The sequence below is a fragment of the Eurosta solidaginis genome, chromosome 1, assembly GCF_040869045.1.
Source record: "Eurosta solidaginis isolate ZX-2024a chromosome 1, ASM4086904v1, whole genome shotgun sequence".
Lineage (NCBI taxonomy): Eukaryota > Metazoa > Arthropoda > Insecta > Diptera > Tephritidae > Eurosta > Eurosta solidaginis.
In genome coordinates, this window is record NC_090319.1 from 276,783,556 (window position 1) to 276,805,607 (window position 22,052).

Consider the following 22,052-nt stretch of genomic DNA (forward strand, 5'->3'; position numbering starts at 1 on the left):
GACATATTGTTTAGAAACGAACATAGCAGAAATTAGGGCGTTTAATAACATCGGGATAGCTATTTTTTGGCCTGACATGAATTTCCATATATGAAACAGAACGCACCCTGCTGCTGTGGTGGTAATGTTTTAGCCCTCTGAAAACATATAATCGACCACCATTTAACGTGAAGAAACGTAGGAGATTAGAAGTGAGAATAAGAGCTATCATATCCGAAGTTCTGCCACAGAGTTACACTACCCAATCATATTGTTGCTCTCAGCACAATCCAAGATGCGTGATGCATACTAAAATTTCATTCATGTGGTATTGAGCTATGAATACCCTGCTCAGCTTAGGCGGCTAAAGCGGCAGGGTTAAACTCTAGTCACCTTTAACGGATATTAAACTAGTAGTGGAAGGAAAAGGAATCAGAACTAAAGAACTTAGTAACAGTTTTAGCAAGTAAAGATTCCCAACGAAAATTTATATTTTAATTCTTGAATATTAGAGCTTCTTAACTAGAGCGTTCAAGATTGTTACCGAACTTTTCTCAGTCCCTCCCCATTTAGGGAAAACATGTGTTTATGCATTATGCGCAATGCATTGGCCCGAAACCTGATTATTCCAAACTTCAGTGAACAGCATTGTAGGAAAGCTAAATTGCCTGCTCAAAGCAATTTACTGTAAAGGCAACATAATCAAATAACTATATGCACACTTGCATACATACATATCCACAGACGGAATTTAGCTGCATTCCAACGCTTACATTATCTAACCAAAATTATTTTTATTAATAAGAAGTTATTTTGTGTAAACTAATGTTTCGCACTATTCTTCTTTGTGTATGTAGGTAAGTAAATATAACCTTGCAAAAAATGCGATTAGTCTAGAATGAATCCAGGATGAGTCACTAAGGAGTATGCAATCTCTTTATATGTGTTGGAGTGGTCCCTTTTGTTTGAGCATGTCCTATGGAGAGACCAATTGCACCTGTTTATGACTGAACGGGTAGTGGCGGACTGGTCCTCTTTATACCCCTACAGGTACTGTCGGACAAATCCTTTCTGTACTGTTCGACACTTCCTCTTTGTATCCCGTTGGGTACTGTTCGACACGCCCTCTTTGTACCCCTACTGGTACTGTCGGACAGATACTTGCTGTACTGTTCGACACTTCCTCTTTGTGCCCCTATGGGAAGTATCCGACAGGCCCTTTTTATCCATATCGGTAGTGGCGGACATATTATCTCCGAGAGGGATCAATCGCAGACCGCTCTCCTTAGGGATTAACCGCACGATTTTTTGCAGGGAAATTATAGATGCGAATATTATGGTATGAAGTTAAAAGATTCCTTATGTATAGAGCCATTACAAGCGAAACCTGATTTTATTCTCACTGCAAAAGTTTGAATAAATTCAAACATTGATTTTTTATCAAAAGTTTCACCGAGGTTCGAGCCGTGAATTACACGGTGAAACTGCAGTTGCTTTAACCACTAGGCTATCCTGCTGGAAAAAACAAATCTACATGGCACACAAATTAATATAGGTACAAAATGTCTCAATTGTGTTGTTAGTGTATAAATGATAAAAACTGAAATAAGCATGAAAACAAATACCAGCAGGATAGCCTAGTGGTTAAGGCGGCTGCAGTTTCTCCGTGTGATTCACTGTTCGAATCTCGGTGAAACCTTTGATAACATTACAAAATTGCCTGATGATGATTACGTTGGCGGTTTTCGAAATGGTTCCATCGCAATATGCCAGTAAATGTTCCTTTCTTTTCAGTTTCTCTTAGAAAACATGATAATTGAAATTCAATTATTATAAGCCGGTGTTAAGCTCATGAATTCTTAAATATAAGTATAAACTGAACACACCATTAAAACAAACAAACTCAAACATTGCTGTTTTGTTAATGAAGTTCACTAAACAGCAATAGATTAACAAGCTGAACAAATTTTTAAATGATCCGAAGTATCCGAAGTGTACCATCCAAAACATTTTATATCTCCAGCTTTAATGGAACTTTGTACAGTTGTTGTATTATTGGCCCTCAGCTTATATGCAAAACAGCAAGACTTATAGCCAACGAGTTGTCAAGATACAGGGACTTGAAGATTGAATCTCTTTCTTATACGTACATATGGCGCGTAAATATCAACTAATATTCAGCTGAGTACCACTTTTGACAATGCTGTTGTTTTCGGCTACATCACGTACTGTAGATACTTGTTTAAGTTAAGGAATAACTTTAAAATTACACCTCCTTACTTGTTTATTTTACTTGAGGTTGTGCCGAATTGAAGTATAAAATGGTGTCAGAAGTAGGTAAGTGTAGGCTGAACTGGCTGGTCCGTTAGGACCACACATAAACTGAATCTAACATATTTTATGCTGATATCTCCTGCGAAGTTATTGACTTAATTGCTGCTTTGCTGTCAATATAAAAGTTGACGCGGCTGTAGTTTGAGCTATTTTATTCCAGTGTTTCAACTGCTTTTCACTTTGAAAAACGCTAAAGTGATCTGGCTTCTGTTATGATCTGTTTATTTCAGGACAAGCACAGTATACCGCAAAACCCTACTCCTTGAACTACTTTGGAACCAAACCGATTACACGAGTAGCGCTTTGTCCGCCATTTGTGCACCCTTGCGCCAACCATCCACCTCTATTGTAGCTCTTAGAGTCCCTTCGAAGCGCAGATGATTATGCTAGGCATCTGCACTGCATACCGTAGCAGTGTTCTACGCCACCTGGTCTACAGGTGGAATGTGCAGAATTGCATACAATGCAGCCGTTTGATGGTCTAAATGTTTAGCGCGAGAAAAAAAACATATTTCGACACCCTTCGACTTCACTCGCACAGGTAATGTACCCTACAATGACAACACTTTCACCAACTTTGGTGGATTTTGTGGATATCACGTTTTTATACTCAGCTGAGCAGAGCTCACAGAGTATATTAACTTTGTTCGCATAACGGTAATCCGTAACGGCATAAACTAATCGAGATAGATATAGACTTCTATATATCAAAATGATCTGGGTGAAAAAAGAAATTCATTTAGCCATGTCCGTCCGTCCGTCTGTAAACACGATAACTTGAGTAAATTTTAAGGTATCTTAATGAAATTTGGTATGTAGGTTCCTGGGCACTCATCTCAGATCGCTATTTACAATGAACGAAATTGGACTACAACCGCGCCCACTTTTTCGATATCGAAAATTTCGAAAAATCGAAAAAGTGCGATAATTCATTACCAAAGGCGGATAAAGCGATGAGACTTGGTAGGTGCGTTGACATTATGACGCAAAATAGAAAATTAGAAAAATTTTGGACAATGGGCGTGGCACCGCCCCCTTTTAAAAGAAGGTAATTTAAAAGTTTTGCAAGCCGTAATTTGGCAGTCGTTGAAGATATCACGATGAAATTTGGTAGGCACGTTACTCCCCTTACTATATGTGTGCTAAATAAAAATTAGCGAAATCAGATGACTAACACGCCCACTTTAAAAAAAATTTTTTATAAGTCAAATTTTAACAAAAAATTTAATATGTTTACAGTATAAAAGTAAATTATGTCAACATTCGACTCCAGTAATGATATGGTGCAACAAAATACAAAGATAAAAGAAAATTTCAAAATGGGCGTAACTCCGCCACAGCAGTGGCAAAAATTTACCAATCCTTGTGAAATTTTGTAGAGAAATAGATTCTATTACAGTAACTGTTTTCTGTGAAAAATGGCGAAATCGGTTGAAGCCACGCCCAGTTTTTATTCACAGTCGACCGCCTGTCCTTCCGCTCGGCCGTTAACACGATAACTTGCGCAAAAAACGATATATCTTAACTAAACTTAGTTCACGTACTTATCTGAAGTCACTTTATCTTGGTAAAAAGTATGGCCTAAATCCGACTATGACCACGCCCACTTTTCCGATATCGAAAATTACGAAAAATGAAAAAAATTCCATAATTCTAAATCAAATATGAAAAAAGGGATGAAACATGGTAATTGGATTCGTTTGTTGACGCAAAATATAACTTTAGAAAAAACTTTGTGAAATGTGTGTGACACCTACCATATTAAGTAGAAGAAAATGAAAAAGTTCTGTAGAGCGAAATCAAAAGCCCTTGGAATCTTGGCAGGAATACTGTTCGTAGTATGACATATATAAATAAATTAGCCGTACCCGACAGAAGATGTTCTAGGTCACCCTGGTCCACATTTTGGTCGATATCTCGAAAACGCCTTCATATATACATCTAAGGGCTATTCCCTTTTAAAACCCTCTTTAATACTTTTAATTTGATACCCATATCGTACAGATGCATTCTAGAGTCACCCCTGCTCCACCATTATTGCGATATCTCGAAAAGGCGTTCACCTATAGAACTAAGACCAACTACGTTTTAAATAATCATTAACACCTTTCATTTGATACACATGTCATACAAACACATTCCAATGTTACCCTAGGTTCATTTTGCTAAATGGTGATTTTCCCTTATTTTGTCTCCAAAGCTCTCAGTTGAGTATGTAATGTTGGGTTACACCCGAACTTAGCCTTCCTTACTTGTTTTTAAATTATTTTTAAAATTACTTTACTGAATCTATGGTTACGCAACGTATTGTGTAGTTCTTGGCGGTTTTGTGAATATTGTTTTGAAGCAGATGTATTGATATAAGGGGTAAAATTCAAACTACAAATTAACAAATAATGAAACCTCACGCAATCAGATTATATTAAATTGAAGCACCTAGTCGAAAACAAGAGTCGTATTATGTAGTGTTCCATGACACCTAGAGCCTCATTGACCAAAATTTACATTAAACGTCCCATAATACTTCAATATGTAATAATACTTCAATGTGAAAACGAATTCATGGCTCGAAATTCCATAAAAAGCAAATATGCGGATTTTCAAGACCAAAATAATGACGTACAAATTCCAAAAACCGGATGTCAAATAACCAAGTTACAATAACAAAAAAAAAAAATTTTATTCTGCTGTATTTCGAAGGATCAACAAAAATTAGAAAAATATTTCGGAAACACTCTCAATATAAGCTTCATATTTTTATTTTACAACTTTTTCGCGACCCACTCTAATAAACGTGTCCCTGGTTCCTGAAGGCGCTGTGCTTCTTTACATTAGGCTGCGTTTTTATTTAGAAATTTCCATCTCCGTATCCCTCTGTCAGTTTCTCGTTGTTTCATCATCCACACCTTCCCTTTCCCGCCGCGAATCCATGTTCATGTCCTGCTTTCCCCTCTTTTCCCTTTCCCTTTAATTTACCGTTTTGTTTCATCCTTTTACTTTACTTCTTCAATTCTACTTTGCTCTCCTTTCCCACCCTCTTTTCCTTTTACTTGTACTTTTTCCTTTCTCTTTCACCTTCTTTCCATTTTCATTTCTCTTTCAGTTTCCTTTTCATTTTCCATTAACCTAAATTTCTTTTCGCTTTACTCTTGCCTACCATATCCTTTTTCCATAACCACTACTTATAATTTTGTTGTCTTTTCTTTTTTCTTTTCATTTATTTTTTTATTTTCTTTTCTTTTCTTCTCTTTTCTTTTCTTTTCTTTTCTTTTCCTTTATTTTCTTTTCTTTTCTTTTCTTTTCTTTTCTTTTCTTTTCTTTTCTTTTCTTTTATTTTCTTTTCCATTCTTTTCTTTTCTTGTTTTTTCATGTCTTCTTCTTTTTTCTTTCTTTTTCTTTTTATTTTTCCCTTTTACTTTTCTTATCTTCCTCTTTTTTGTCCTTCCGTTTACCTTCTCTCTCGCCTACTCCGTTTCCTTTTCCTTCTTTTTCGCTTTTGCTTTCCTTTTCGCCTACTCCTTTTCCTTCCAAAGAGAAAAACTTTTCCTTTTCTTTTCCCTTACCCCGTTCCCCTTTCATTCCCATTCTGTTTGCTTTACTTTTACCTTTCGCTTTTCCTTTTCCTTTCCCTTACTTCTGGTAACACTATGCACTCATTCAGTTTATGTGAGTTGCTCACGGACCGGCCAGTACAGTCTAACTCCCTCACCCTGTTCCCACTCTTCTTCCCACTCTTTCTACCTGATTCGGGCTCGTAAAGTGTTTGGATCAAAGAATCGATAGGAATACTTGACAAGATAAGAGGAATATAAATTTCATTTATGAAATATTTCTGTCAAAAAATTTTTTTAAGCAGACGATCTTCTGAAGTCTGCCCAAACTAAATCTGTACTAAGACCCCAGTAACAAAACTTATATTAATTAAACTTAATTCAACTAAAATGTTGCTAATTTCTTACCTCCTGCCGCAAAGTCACTTTGCCACTTACCTCTCCCATGACAGGCGACGAGGCGCATCATCCTTGCCATCGGCATCACTTCCATCCCTCGACGCAGCATTAGCAGCCGTAATTGGTAAAAGCTTATTTGTGCCTGAGGTAGTAGGCCCATCACCATGTGGTGACACCACCGTTCCTACCTTTGAGGCAGTCACGCTCGACTGATGTAATAATTTGGCAATCCGACGTGTTAACGCTGTGTTGCCGGCACTACCAGCAGCTACTTCACTATTTCCACTTCCACCAGTACACACAATGCCACTACCATTACCACCACTACCGACACCTTCAGGCGTTGTGGGCTGTTGGGGCTCAGCAGCAAAGCTACCACCCATACCTGCGATACCTGCTATTATTGACATATTGCTACTACTATATGGCTGCTGTTGTTGTTGTCTGTTTTGTTGGTTGTCGTTAGTGTTGCTACGCTTCTTCGATGCCAAACGATAAGCACGGGCAGCCACAACATGCGGTGCTGGTATCCTTTTTGATCCGTTCCATGGTATGGTATCAAGTTTAGAAGTGAATAGGAAAAAAAGAAAAGAAAACAAAAAACAAACAAAATTAGATTAACTAACAGATAAGGGTTAAATTTCAGCTAATGGTTGTTATGGCATATTAAATTATGACAAGTTAGCTTTAAGCCTCTTACATACCTAAGTAAAACAGATCCATCAGCTGCATGAGATTCAAAATCCTCACACGTGGGCATTAGTAAAGCCGCATCAGCTACTTGTGAACCAGCTACCGGTGTACCACTAATACTTGTGCTGGTGCCACCGCTTGAGTGACTTGTTGTGCTGCCAGACGATTTGCGACGATATACGCCCATATCATCCTTTGGTAAATTTAACGATTTTATATTCACCATATTGTTGTTATTATTGTTGTTTATATAACCAGGTGTGGTTGGTGTTTGACGACTAAGCAAAGACCAACGATTTGTGCCGCCTCCGCCAGTGCTAGTGCCACTACCAGATTTTGTACCCATAAGACCACCACCACATCGTTCGTCTAACAGTTATAGAGAAGAGAAGGCAGGTCATTAGCTTTGAGCGTAAATTTGTTGAAAAGTTTATTTTTGGGAAAAGTTACGAATTTGTTGGTTGCCATATATAGAAGAAACTAATTGAATTCGGTGTGCCAGCCACAGGCCAACCTTGGCAATAAATAAATTTGTACTAACACACTCATACATACAAACATTAGATAAGGAGCGCGCGGTATGAGTAAAAGCTAATAAATTGCGGCCGAAACAATTTCTGGTTAAAGAAAACGAATGCAAAGTCAAATAAAACAACTAACTTGGTTGTCTATGTTGGCGATGATGAGTTTGTGTGATTTGTGATTTGAGTGTCGTTGTAGTAGCACAACTTTAATTGAATTACAAATTACGTATAAAATTTTAACCCCGTTTAGTTTAGTAAGGGTAGTTTAGTATTGCGCTAAGGACTTTCCATGACAACTTATATTTCCAAGGAACTTTGCCTCTCCGATTTACCGCCAATCCTAGTATCAGTTGATTTTGTTAAGCGAGGAATACCGTTATTTTAAAAGCAATTTTAAATTTTAATATATTCATGTTCGTGCGTAAAATAAACAACAGGAAATCAGGACGCATTAATCGAAAGCTATTCGATTATACCAAGTAAATATCTGCAAAGCATTTTTTCCCTGTAGTGTGGATTTAAATGTTAACAAACTGACAAGATATGACCGTATTCTTGTTGTACAGCTTTGTTATACCTTTCATATAAATGAAATTGTATATCAAGTTAGTCACGAATCGCAAACTTGTAAGTCCTTAAATGAGAAGAGATAGACCTACCAATATGTATACCGAAAGGATCAGGATGACGAGCTGAGTTAATTTAGCCATGTTCGTCTGTCTGTCTGTCTGTTCGTATGTACGTCTGTCTGGCTGTTTGAACGCACCCTAATCCTACAATTTTCAAGATATTTGAATGAAATTTGGTGACCTAGTCTTTTTGGGTGTATGATTGATCATTTGCTCGGATCGGACCACTATAGCTTATATCCCTCAAACAGCCGGGCTTTTCGAAAAAGAGGGGTTTTTGTCATTTATTTCTCATTTTAACAGCTCGAAGTTTGAAACCTCACAGAATAATTACGTTGTTGTAGAAAAAAATTGCCAAAATCTGTCATATATATAATATGTATACCATAAAATCGATTGTTCAGATAAGAGGTTTAACGTAATTTCTTCCTCATTTTAACAGCTGGGAGCATGAAATTTCACAAAATGCTCACACATACCTCATACGTTATTGTCTGAAAAATTGCCTGAAAAAATCGTTCAAGATCGGTCATATATATCATATATCCGATACAACCGATTACATGATGATAACCTTTTTTTACCCACAATTGTAGATGTAAAAAAAAACCTCTGAAATCATACTAGCATCCTTGGGCACAGTGCACCAAATTTCCAATTCCACTGCGACTACATTTTTAGCGGCGCCCAACTATGCTTGGCATATGTCATTGCCGAGTTGGAATAATAATTGTAGGTCCACCACTAAATTTTTAGTGCTAGGTATAATTGTATATGTAGGAAATTGTGCTAACTTTGTCATACACGAACTTTTTCTGAGACCATTTTAAGATCATATCAGGACTATTGGTAGATAATTTTGAAATTATTTCGAGAATTTTTTGTAGTACAGTTGGGATCATTCCGGGACTATTTTAACATAATTTTTGGCTTGTTTTTTATTTGTCAGCGATAGTTTAAGGGATGCACTATTTCGAGATCATTTTAGGAATATGTAAGGGAACATTTCAGGGCTATTTCCATATCATTATGAAGTGATATTTTGATCACGCCGAAGCCAGTTTGAGATAGTTTCGGGATTCCAATAGCATCTTTTTCGTGTTAATGTCGCGAAAATTTTAGTTCATATATGAATAACACGTTATCGGGATTTTATTATTATCAGATTGTTATCGGCGTGTTGTCGGGCTGCTATTGAAAAATTGTCAACTTTTTATAGAGAATATATCGATAAATTATCGAAACTTTATCAATATGATCATATGTATTTAATAAGCGAGCTTTGCTCATATTGCTTTATACAATGGTTTTTGTAATTGATATTAGAGAAAAATTGTAAGTTTACAAACGGCGATGGTTACTAGGACATGTTTCTGAATTTCACTTCTTCATCAGCTAGCTTTTCGGGAGCTGAGCATTGCACTGATATGAATGTTAGAGATTCGAGTTCAACGCTCAGCTCCCTAAAAGCTAGCTGATGAAGAAGTGAAATTCAGAAACATGTCCTAGTAACCATCCCCGTTTGTAAACTTACAATTTTTCTCTTTATCAATTTATTTTCGAAAAGTTATCGAAAACATTGATTTGGTAGCCGAAAGTTAGCTATATTTTATCGAAAAGTAATCATAGCAAAAGCTACCGATATGTTATCTAAAAGTTATCAATTTGCTATACAAAATGATCGTTATGTTGTGATCGAAAACTTATCAACGTATTGTCGAAAAGCTATCGAAAAATTATCGTTTTTTAAGCGAAATTTTAGCTATTTTTTATCGAAAAGTTATCAATTTGCTATCGAAAAGTTATAAATTTGTTATCGAATTGCAATTTTTTATCGAAAAACTATTGAAAAGAATATTTTCTTATCAACAATTTATCGTTTTTTAAGGAAATTTATCGATTTTCTATCGATAACAAGTAGATAGTAAGCCAATATATTTTTTTTAAAAAGGTCATTATATAAGTGTTTTAATTGAAAATATCGATTGTGGGAACTGTTATATGCGGTTCTTGCTTAAATTTTTCCAGCAGAATATGCACATTCGTCCCTACCTGGACTTAACACTTGAAATAAGTTTTTACAACTACTAACTACTTTATGTCCATATTTTAACTATTCGCAATGTCAATTTTATATATCCAATACCATTCAAGTAGCACTAAAATGTTGTGACAGTTTGTTAATTACTCGCAATAACTTTGGCCATAAACTTTTACGTGCAAGCCATATACAATGAGTAAGTGTTCGTTAAAGTTTGATATTAAAGCGGGCAGGCTGTATATATTTCTCTACATATAGTCAACGGGATTTGCATTGTTATTCAAATAAAAAACATGTATGCATCACATAGCTGCATATGTATGTAGAACTTATATTTCAACCAATACCCTGACAACTCACACATCGAAAAATTCCACAGAAAATATTGTGGAAGCACTCCCACTTTTGGGCAATAAGGAATTTTTTGAGCATATTGAATAGGTCTGAGAATCCAATTTTGTCTATTTTTTATAGCCTGGTAAGTGTGGTCCCACCTTAATTGGGATGGAGAAAAATAAAATGAACTAGAGAAAAGAAAATCGAGGGAAGGAAAAAGAGACTGACAAAGTGATAAATTTAGATGAATATAGAGAGATAGGAATAGATGAAAGGAGAAGGAAATGGAGACGGAGCTAGAGAGAAAAGAAATGATGGAAAAAACGGAGATGGAGAAAGAGATGCAGAGAGAGGAGTTAATAAAAGGATTACCCAAACGGGGAGATAGGGGAGGGAGAGTAAGAAGTAAACACTTCATAAAAGCTATGCAGCTAGACCAAAGTTAGGGCAGAGCAACGTCTGCCGGATCTGCTGGTTCATTTATAGGTGTAGAACTTTTTCAAAGAATCTTATTTTTGGCTACTAAATTTTTTTTTCCTGACAACGAGTATAGATACACTCAGCCAAAAACATTCACTTAAAATGAGGAAAATATTTTCTGTTATGTTTGGTTTTACTGATCTGTAAATCTTATAACTTTAAACGAGAAATTTTTGTTTGTTTGTATAGCCGAATGATCTCGGGAACAGCCCAACCGATTCAAATGAAATTTGGCACAGAGATAATGTATCACTTTCTAAGACTTTCTACCTAGGTGTTGCCACTCAGAATATTTCACAAGGTTGCCACCTATTCGAAATTAAAAAAAAATTGCATGAGATATACCGATATGGGTATCAAACGAAAAGTATTTCACTCCGCATTATAATAGGGACATATTTGAGTAAGGTTGCCATTTAGGGTTGCCACCTATTCTAAATTAAAAAAAAAATTGCATGATATATGCTGATATGGGTATTAAACGAAAGGTATTTCACTCCGCATTACAATAGGGATATTTTTGAGTAGGGTTGCCATGTAGGGTTGTCACCTATTCGAAATTAAAAAAAAATTGCATGAGATATGCCGATATGGGTATCAAACGAAAGGTATTTCACTCCGCATTACAATAGGGGCATTTTTGAGGGGGGGGGGGTTCCATTTAGGGTTGGGGTAGGACGAAATAGTACTCTTTTTGCTCATATTCTATTATAGATTTAAAGGCAAACATTAAAGTTAAAAATCTTCGTAAAAAAATCATACATATGATTCGACTTAATTTTCTTAATTTCACACACCCTAAAAAATTGAAATGCAATATCAAGGCACCGTGGCAAATTCTAGCAAAATATATTTAAATGCATATTTTTGGCAAATATGAAATGGATAATTGTAATTTCTCACAGATTACAATTAGAAAGATTTCTCAATATAGCAAAAAGGTATCTCACCATGGTAATTTGCTACCGTTGAACACTAGAGGCATATGTTCAATTTGAAAATGGCATCTAACCATTTAACTAACTACCAACAGATGGCGCTTAGGGAAGTAAGCTGACATTTAATTAAACTAACTGATAGTTGTCATAACTGATAGTTGTCATTCGTGAAATTTACAAGTTTTTGGAATGTAATAAAATTGTGAGACTTTCATAGTGTATAACTAAAAAAATTTTTGAAATAAATAATTAGGCGCATGAAGATACTCGACCTAAATAACTTAGTTATCGATTTCACTAATTGTCATAACAATCCCTTGTATTATAGGCTGGAATTAACCATTTCAAATTTTTCAATCCAGTTCATTTTGCGGTTAGTGTTTGATATGTTTTTGAAACCTATTTTTAAGGAAATCAAATATTGGTAAGTAAAAATATATAATATATGTACATATAAAAAAAGTAGAGTTTGATAAATGATGACATGTAGAACAGAGTAAGTTATGCGGCATACTCGAAAATTGTCAAGCAAAGCTCGGTCGCCCAGGTACTAATTATTTATTATATTAAATTCTTGTCTTCAATAGCAAGTTTATTATTTTTGTAAAATGTATATTTTTTTTTATTTTTATTACTATTACAAATTTTTCTAATTAACTCGTTTTCTATGTATAATAATTTAATATAATATAACTTATAAAATATACATTTTACAAAAATAATAAACTTGCTCTTGAAGACAAGAAATTAATATGTTTTTCTAAAAACTTTACTTTAAGCTGAGAAAATTTTCAATTTAATGAGTAAGAATTTCTAATTTTGGTAGAAAACTTTTCATTAATCTGAGGAAAAATTATCTTAAATTTTTTCATTCAAGAATACTTGATCGATTATTTCTCACAGTATTTACATAGGCGGCCGCCGAGGTGTGATGGTAGCCTACCACACCGAAGATCCTGGGTTTATGTCACTGGCAAAGCAACATCAAAATGTTAGGAACAAGTTGTTTCAATTAGAAGAAAATTTCTCTAAACGGGATCGGCCTGCGGCTGTGTTTGGCTTTTCAGTGAAAATTCATCTGCCTTGCAGATGCCTTCCGGGGTCGGCATAAAAACAACTAGGTCCCATTCCGCCAATTTGTAGGGAAATTTAAAAAAAGGAACACGACGCAATTGGAAGAAAAGCTCGGCCTAAAATCTCTTCGGAGGTTATCGCGCCTTACATTTACATATACGAGTTAGCTCAGTTCTCAAGTCAAGTCAAGTCTATGCTAAGTATCAGTAATGCGCCCTTAACAGCACACGACTGCATAGCTAAGCGCCTCGACTAGAAATCCACGAACGTGACCATTGTGGATAAAACAAGTGTGATATCTTATCCGTCAACCGCCTGACAAGATGTTCAATATGGCGGCGTATAGCGCAGGCTATCCTGAGAGTGTGATAGGAAGAGGTACAGAATGAGACCGCAATAGTGAATTAGAAAACAAGTGATCGGTTTTATTTGTAATTTTGATGTCTATGCAGAAGTTGACACACTTGTTTTATCCACAATGGGCGTGACAGTCAAATAAATCAATTTAAGGTTTTTTAGTTGTCAGACATACAATTTTTCAAATGCTGAAAAAGCATTGCCATCTCGCTAAAATAATGTTTTGGAAGTCTTTATTTTTGTGTGCGGTATTTTATTTTCCAACTAACTACGTTAGAAGGATAAATATTTACAGAGCTGTTAAAAAGTGTGAACTGATAAAATTCAACTGAAATAGTAAAGAAAATCGTTATTGATATTAGAGAAAAACAAAACCATTGTATAAAGTAATATGTGCAAGTCTCGCTAATTAAATACATAAAGCAAAATCTTTATCCTCATTTTAGAGAGCAGCAATTTTTAAAACCTGGCCATGCAAACTACTGCTAAGAAGTTTTACCAAAAATACGGTTGGCATCGAAATTCTAAGTTTAAATAACTGTACCAATGGTTAGGTTGAACTGGCGAGTCCTTGAGGACCTCACATAGACTGAATGTCTCCATAGTTTTACCAGAAGTTTGCTCAACGACAAAATTGAAAACCCCTATCAGAAACTAGCAACTAAGTTATAAAATTTCTCCATTCCCTTAGCAGATACTAATTTTCTATGACCTATGCTACTTGGTGCTTCTAGATCTGAAAGCTGTGCCACTTCACGAGCACAAAACGTGCTCGATCGTTTAATTACCTACCTAACCCGCACTTTCTACATCTGCTATCACTGATAAGGCCTTATTTCAAAGAATGTGACGCCAGAAGGCACTGTCCAATTAGTATACCCATCATGAGCCAACAGTCGCCTCTTTTTAATGATTGGAGCAACTTTTTTAATCTAAGATTGTAAGACCGGCATATGATCGTCGACACTTTGCAGTTCCGCGTTTGGTTCTAACTATACCACACTGTACTGTACTCTAAACATTTTCCCGAAAACTTTCCTTCTGATCAGAGTTATAGCTAGTGTAAGCCATACCAACCTCTCCCCATTAGTAAAGATGAGTTCGCTCGACACCACTCTACCGCATTGAGGTTGATCTTTAAGACACGTTGCAAAATCGATTGGTTAGTCCCACAAATTTTTCGGGCATTATAACGAAATCTTATTTTTGTTATGGGTGCAACATATACTCCGCGTACGTCTTTGATGGATATATGCGAAGATCCTTCCAAATTCGTTTCGATATTTTACTGTTCTGATACTGCAATAGGTTCAGCGCGTTCTACGACTTCACCACACATAAGAATCAGTCCTTGCCATCGGAAGTTTGAAAAAACTCCTTGTAACTATTTTAGGGGGCTAATATTGTACAACTTCATTAACTTGACGCCTGAACAAAATAGCATCTTGCTGAACTTAGGCAGCGGTTTATTTGGTTTGACATACAAAATTCTGACCATGATATTAAACATCCTCCTTTCTTCAAATCGGCGGCCACCGTGGTTTGCTGGTCTTCATCCTCAACAAAATAGCATCAAACATTTAGAAACACGTTTTTTCAATTAGAAAAAATGTTTTTTAAGCGGGTTCGCTCCTCGGCAGTGATTTGACAAACACTGCAAGCTTATTTTTGCAATTAAAAGGCTTCTGAGTGAAAACACGTCTGCCTTGCAGATGCCGTTCGGAGTCGGTGTAAAACGTGTAGGTCCCGTTCCGCAAATTTGTAAGAAAATCAAAAGGAGCACGTTGCAAATCTGAAGAGAAACTCGCCCTTAAATCTCCTCGGAGGTTATCGCGGCTTACATTTTTAATTTTTCTTTCTTCAGATCTCCAAATTTCGTCAGATATCTGCCCTTATGGTCACAGACAGGAACCGAGAAACTGTTTCCTCGCTTCGTTTTTCCACTTGCTCACAACCGGAGCCTAAAAAAATGCTAGTATTTGCCAAGAGGACGGAGTTATTCTGTAACATATGTCCTGGCACCTGATTGGGGTTTTTCCGTTTGGTCGTCAAAAAAATGCTGGTAACATTATGGACACATACATTCAATTTATGTGAGGTCTTTATTGACCGGCCAGTTTAAACTAACCTAACAACCGGAGCCGCAGCGTTTGCTCGTTTAAGAGTATACCGGAGTATTTTTGTTACCTCTCCACAGCCATTCAACCAGTGCTCCTTGCTGCGGTAAAGTTACTTCTCATGATGGATCTGTGAGGGAAAGACTTTGTTCAACTACCACGCAATGCAAAAACCAGGTCTCTCAGCTAGATAGTTGGGAGTTGTAAAGTACGACTAAGCCTTCACACCAATAACAAGCTTCCTGTTAGCTCACCCGAATGGGTATATGTTCTTGGACTGGTGTTGAGTTCCCGAAACAGTATTGAACACAAAAATCGGTTCATTCAAAGAGTTCCGAGAGTTGCGAACTCTCGCCAGGAGTAGTACACTGGCTTTATGAGATAGTGGTCAAACCTATTCTGCTCTATGGGGTGCTGGTCTGGTGGAAAGCACTGGACACGGCGAGCATCTCCAAAATGTTAGTGTCAGTGCAACGGACGGCGTTGATCGGTATCAGCGGCGCTCTCAGAACAACACCTGCCTTGGCACTGAATGTCATACATCCAGTAGAAATTGCGGGAAAGGCTGCCGTGGTTCGGTCGTTGGTCAAGAGCTAAAAGTAAGCCGCAAGTTTAAGTTGGCTGATCACTGCAGTGTTTTCCAAGCGGAAGTGGCTGCGATTAAGGATACGGTGGATCAAATGCTATCCAGTGCTAATAGGGTTAGGGGAATTTAACATCTACTCTGATAGCCAAGTGGGTATCAAGGCTTTGAGTTCAACTGCAGTGTGATCGAGGGTGGTATGGGAGTGCCTGACTTTCTCAGATGAAACTTGGAAGGTGGGTTGAACTTATGACGCAGAATAGAAAATTAGTAAAATTTTGGACAATGGGCGTGGCACCGCCCACTTTTAAAAGAAGGTAATTTAAAAGTTCTGCAAGCTGTAATTTGGCAGTCCTTGAAGATATCATGATGAAATTTGGCAGGAACGTTACTCCTATTACCATATGTCTGCTAAATAAAAATTAGCAAAATCGGATGACGAACACGCGAACTTTAAAAAAAATTTTTTTAAGTCAAATTTTAACAAAAAATTGGAAATATTACAATATATAAATAAACTAGCAGACCCGGCAGACGTTGTTCTGCCCTAAATTTGGCCTATATGCATACATTTTAATGAGCTTTTTCCGTCTAACTCTGCCCTACCCCTCTACACTTTTTCCTAATCTCTTTTTTCACTCCTCCCTCCGTCTTTTTCGCTTCATCTCCATCTTCGTCTCATTCTATCTCTTTCTCAGTATCCTTCTCTCTTTGCTCTTCTGTCAAGTTTTTCTCCTTCTTCTTCATCTCTTATTGCCAGTCCCAGAGGGTGGTATGTATTTTGTCCCAGTCCCATTCCGAGTCTCAGTCCCAGTCCCAGTCCTAGTCCTAATCCCAGTCCCAGTCCGTCTCTAATATACTTCCCGGAAAAAAGCATCGTAAATACTAATATAGGCAAATTTATATACGAAATTTCAGGCAAATCGAATAGGACGTATGCAAATACGTATGTGGGTATTATTAACGCATGTCTTTATTTCGGCTTCGCATGCATATTTATCAGTTTTGCCAGGTTGATGCGACTAAATCGAATATCACAATGAACTTCAGAGCTCTCATCAACAGCTTTCATTTGATATCCATAGTACAAACACATTCTAGCGGTATCCGGGTCCATGTTTTGGCCTATATTTCGAGACCCTAGTCACTCAGCGGTGTAAAACTTACTCATTCTAGAGTCACCCCTGGCCCACTTTTATAGCGATATCTCGAAATGGCGTCCACCTATAGAACTAAGGCCCACGCCCTTTTAAAATACTCATTAACACCTTTCATTTGATACCCATATCGTACAAACAAATTCTAGAGTCACCCCTGGTCCACCTTTATGGCGATATCTCGAAAAGGCGTCCACATATAGAACTAAGGTCCACGCCCTCTTAAAATACTCATTAACACCTTTCATTTTATACTCATATCGTACAAACAAATTCTAGAGTCACCCCTGATCCATCTTTATGGGGGTATCTCGAAAAGGCGTCCATCTATAGAACTAAGGTCCACGCCCTCTTAAAATACTCATTAACACCTTTCATTTTATACCCATATCGTACAAACAAATTCTAGTCACCTCTGGTCCACCTTTATGGCGATATCTTGAAAAGGCGTCCACCTATAGAACTAAGGCCCACGCCCTTTTAAATTACTCATTAAGACCTTTCATTTGATACCCATATTGTACAAACAGATTCTAGAGTCACCCCTGGTCCACCTTTATGGCGATATCTCGAAAAGGCGTCCACATATAGAACTAAGGCCCACGCCCTCTTAAAATACTCATTAACAACTTTCATTTGATACTCATATCGTACAAAATTCTAGAGTCACCCCTGGTCCATCTTTATGGCGATATCTCGAAAAGGCGCCCATCTATAAAACTTAGGCCCACTCCCTTTTAAAATACTCATTAATACCTTTCATTTGATTCCCATATCGTACAAAATAAATTCTAGAGTCACCCCTGGTCCACCTTTATGGCGATATCTCGAAAAGGCGTCCACCTATAAAACTTAGGCCCACTCCCTTTTAAAATTATCATTAACACATTTCATTTGATACCCATATCGTACAAACAAATTCTAGAGTCAGGCCTGGTCCACCTTTATGGCGATATCCCTAAATGGCGTCCATCTATAGAACTATGGCCCACTTCCTCTTAAAATACTCTTTAATACCTTCCATTTGATACACATGTCATACAAACACATTTTAGGTTACCCTAGGTTCTTTTTCCTACATGGTTATTTTCCCTTACTTTGTCTCCACAGCTCTCAACTGAGTGTGTAATGTTCGGTTACACCCGAACTTTGCCTTCCTTACTTGTTTTCCCTCATTTTGTCTCCAAAGCTCTCAGCTGAGTATGTAATGTTCGGTTACAGCAGAACTTAGCCTTCCTTACTTGTTATACATTTCATGAAAATGAAATGTTATATTAATTTCGTCACGAAAGCCAAAATTGTAAGTCCTTAAAGGAAAATAGATAGACCCACCACTAAGTATACCGAAATAATCAGGATGAAGAGCTGAGTTGATTTAGCCATGTCCGTCTGTCCGTCTGTCTGTTTGTATGCAAACTAGTCCCTCAATTTTTGAGATATCTTGATAAAATTTGGTGAGCGGGTGTATTTGGGTGTCCGATTAGACATTTGTCGGAGCCGGCCGGATCGGACCACTATAGCATATATCCTCCATACATCCGATTTTTCAGAAAAAGAGGATTTTTGTCATATTTTACAGAATTTAACAGATTGAAGCTTTAAACTTCACCATATAATTCCGTATGTTACACATATTGTTGCCTGAAAAAATTGATGAGATCGGTCGTATATATAGTATATGTGGCGGTTTACTAACTAGCCTTTTTACAATAGTCAATGAGAGTCATTTTACTTCGCGACACGATTCACATGTCATTCAATGATAAATGTCAAAATGAGTTATATACTCACAAAGTAAGAGTTCTTTGTTCGAGCGGCCGTGCAAAGCGCACGCATTCATCATAAATTTGTAAAAACTAAATCGCAAACACTGTGGTTCATCCGCGAATAAAATCAAGAAATATTTATATAAAGTTATACAGTGTGTTTCCTTGATTCGGCAGCGATAAAGCGTTTCATTAGAAACCATCATTTGTTGGAATAATTCTGCCGACAAAGAAGCCCACATTGGTGACCCCGACATATAACAAATACAATACAGTGAACAAGGTGCAAATACATATTCGCATTGCCCTCATCGTTTATCGACTCGGGAATGGAAGAAACTTACCAAAAACATTAAAGCATCGATATTTTCACAAAACCAAAAGTGAATTTAATCAGAAAAGTGCAATCAAAATCGTCTTTTTTGCAAAAGTCAAAAAATTAAAAACGCACAAATTTCACCAGCTGATTCACACATTACGTCACTTGTGCGCAACAAAATTAAATTGTTTGCAACACAAAAACATTATTATCCAAAAAATTGATTTGGGAAACGTGCCCAACAGAAGCCGAAGTGGAAGATAACCAGTATCTTGACGATTTCAACCAGAGCTTTCGGATGATATTCAAGATGGACGAATCGAACAATTCAAATGGACAATCAGCATCAAACGTAAGTACCGCTAGCAATTTTCCTTTACCTGAAATTAGTAGAATTACAATAAGGGCACCGACGTTCGTAAAAAATGAACCGGATTTATTTTTTATTCAAATGGAAGCTCAATTTACCAACGGTGGAATCACTAGAGATAACGCTAAATATAATCATGTCATTGCTGCACTCGATCCTCAATATTTGTCAATGGTTTCTGATTTGATTCGTAATCCGCCGGATGACGGCACAAAATATGAAACATTAAAAGCGCGTTTAATTAATGAATATACAGCATCTGATCAAAAGAAATTAAAAGTTTTGTTAACAGAAATCGAACTCGGTGATGACAAACCATCACATTTATTGCGTAAAATGCGTGATTTAGCACGAAGTTCTATGAGTGATGAAGCATTAAAATCACTTTGGATCGATCGTCTGCCCGAAAATGTGAGAGCGGTTGTAGCCATTTCTAACGATAATTTGAACACATGCGCCACTCTGGCCGATAAAGTAGTGGAATTAACTTCTTCGAAACAAATCTCCGAAATCAAAACGGAAATAAACCCTTCTTTGTCACAATTAAAAGCACAAATTGATGAACTCACAAAATCGTTTAATGACTTTAGGGCAAGTCGAAGTAAAAGTCCCAACCGAAACAACAACAGTAACAGACGTTCTCGATCTAAATCAAATAGAAAACATCCATATTGCCGTTATCATTACAAATTCGGGGCACTTGCTCGCAAATGTGAACAACCTTGCCGGTTCAAAAAACCTGAAGGCAGTTCAAACGATAATTCGGAAAACTAAAAACCACTTCGCCACCGACGGTACACGAAGTGGAATCAAATCTCACTCGCCGTCTCTTCGTCACTGATCAATCAAATCATCGTAAATTTTTAGTCGACACTGGCGCAGACTTATCAATTTTGCCAAAAAATTTATTCAATAAATTAAATAAACCAAATTCCTATAAACTTTTCGCCGCAAACGGCACACCCATAGAAACTTTCGGTAGCATTACTTGCAATGTCAATTTAGGACTAAGACGTGATTTCATTTGGACATTTTTGATAGCAAATGTGTCCAAACCCATTCTTGGCGCTGATTTTCTTGATGAATACGGATTGCTGGTTGATATAAAAAATAAACAATTGATCGATGTTCATACAAATTTACGAACTAAATGCAATTCTCATCTTACACACTATCAAAGAGTCTCTTCGGTTCATTGCAAATCTGATTTCAGCGAAATAATAAATGAATTTGTAGATCTCACTCTGCCTCCAACCTCCAATAAACGTGATAATTTGAAACCTAGTACGGTAAAACATCAAATTATTACAACGGGTCGTCCCACTTTTTCACGAGCACGTCGTTTAAACCCTGAAAAACTTAAACTAGCTAAAGTTGAGTTCGAAGCAATGCTAAAAGCGGGAATTTGTCAACCAAGTAAAAGTCCTTGGGCAAGCCCATTGCACATAGTACCCAAAAAAGGCGGCACATGGCGTTTTTGCGGTGATTATCGTGCTTTAAATGCCGCTACAATTCCTGATCGATATCCCTTACCTCACATCCAAGATGTAACACACATATTTGCAAACAAACAAATTTTTTCAAAAATCGATCTCGTTAGCGCATACAATCAAATCCCAATAGCAGAAGAAGACAAAGAGAAAACTGCAATCATTACACCCTTCGGCTTATTTGAATTCAATGTGATGACTTTTGGTCTCAGAAACGCATCTCAAACTTTTCAACGTTTCATGAACAGTATTTTTCACGATCTTGATTTCGTCGTTGTCTACATCGATGACATTTGCATAGCTTCAAATGACATGAGCGAACATCGAAAACATTTGAAAATTGTCTTACAACGTCTTAAAGAAAAAAACATTAAAATCAACCTTGCCAAATGCGAATTTGGACAACAAAAAATCACTTTTCTCAGTCACATCGTCACAAAAGATGGCATTTTACCAAAAACTGAAAAAGTTGATGTCATTAAAAATTTCAAAAAACCTGAAAAAGCACACGAACTCCGTAGTTTTTTGGCAATCCTTAACTCATATCGTCGCTTTCTACCGAATGCTGCTCAAATCCAAGGCAAACTTCAGCTGCTAATAAAAGGCAACAAAAAAAAAGATAATTCGCAAATTGCTTGGAACGACGATGCATCTTTAGCATTTGAAAAATGTAAAGCTGATATCGCCAACGCTGTCCTGTTAGCTCACCCAATTCCCAATACAACTTTGGCATTACACGTGGATGCTAGTAATCACGCAATAGGGGCAGCCCTTCACCAAATCAACAATGGTCAACTTCAACCATTAAGTTTCTATTCCAAACGATTAACCGATACCCAAAAGCGTTATAGCACCTATGATCGTGAACTTTTGGCAATCTTTCAGGCAATCAAACACAACAAATTTATGATCGAC

At 36.9% G+C, this 22,052-nt stretch overlaps 1 protein-coding gene across 1 annotated transcript in view; it reads right to left on the reverse strand.

Moving 5' to 3' along the window:
• The window catches only part of wake (wide awake), a 409,422-nt gene that overhangs the window by 139,605 nt on the left and 247,765 nt on the right, over positions 1-22,052 (reverse strand). The window contains exons 4-5 of the mRNA XM_067760882.1: positions 6,968-7,325; positions 6,303-6,794 (exon numbers count right to left, since the gene is read on the reverse strand). Coding sequence (XP_067616983.1) covers positions 6,303-6,794; positions 6,968-7,325 — 850 coding nt within the window. The remainder of the gene's footprint in view (positions 1-6,302; positions 6,795-6,967; positions 7,326-22,052) is intronic.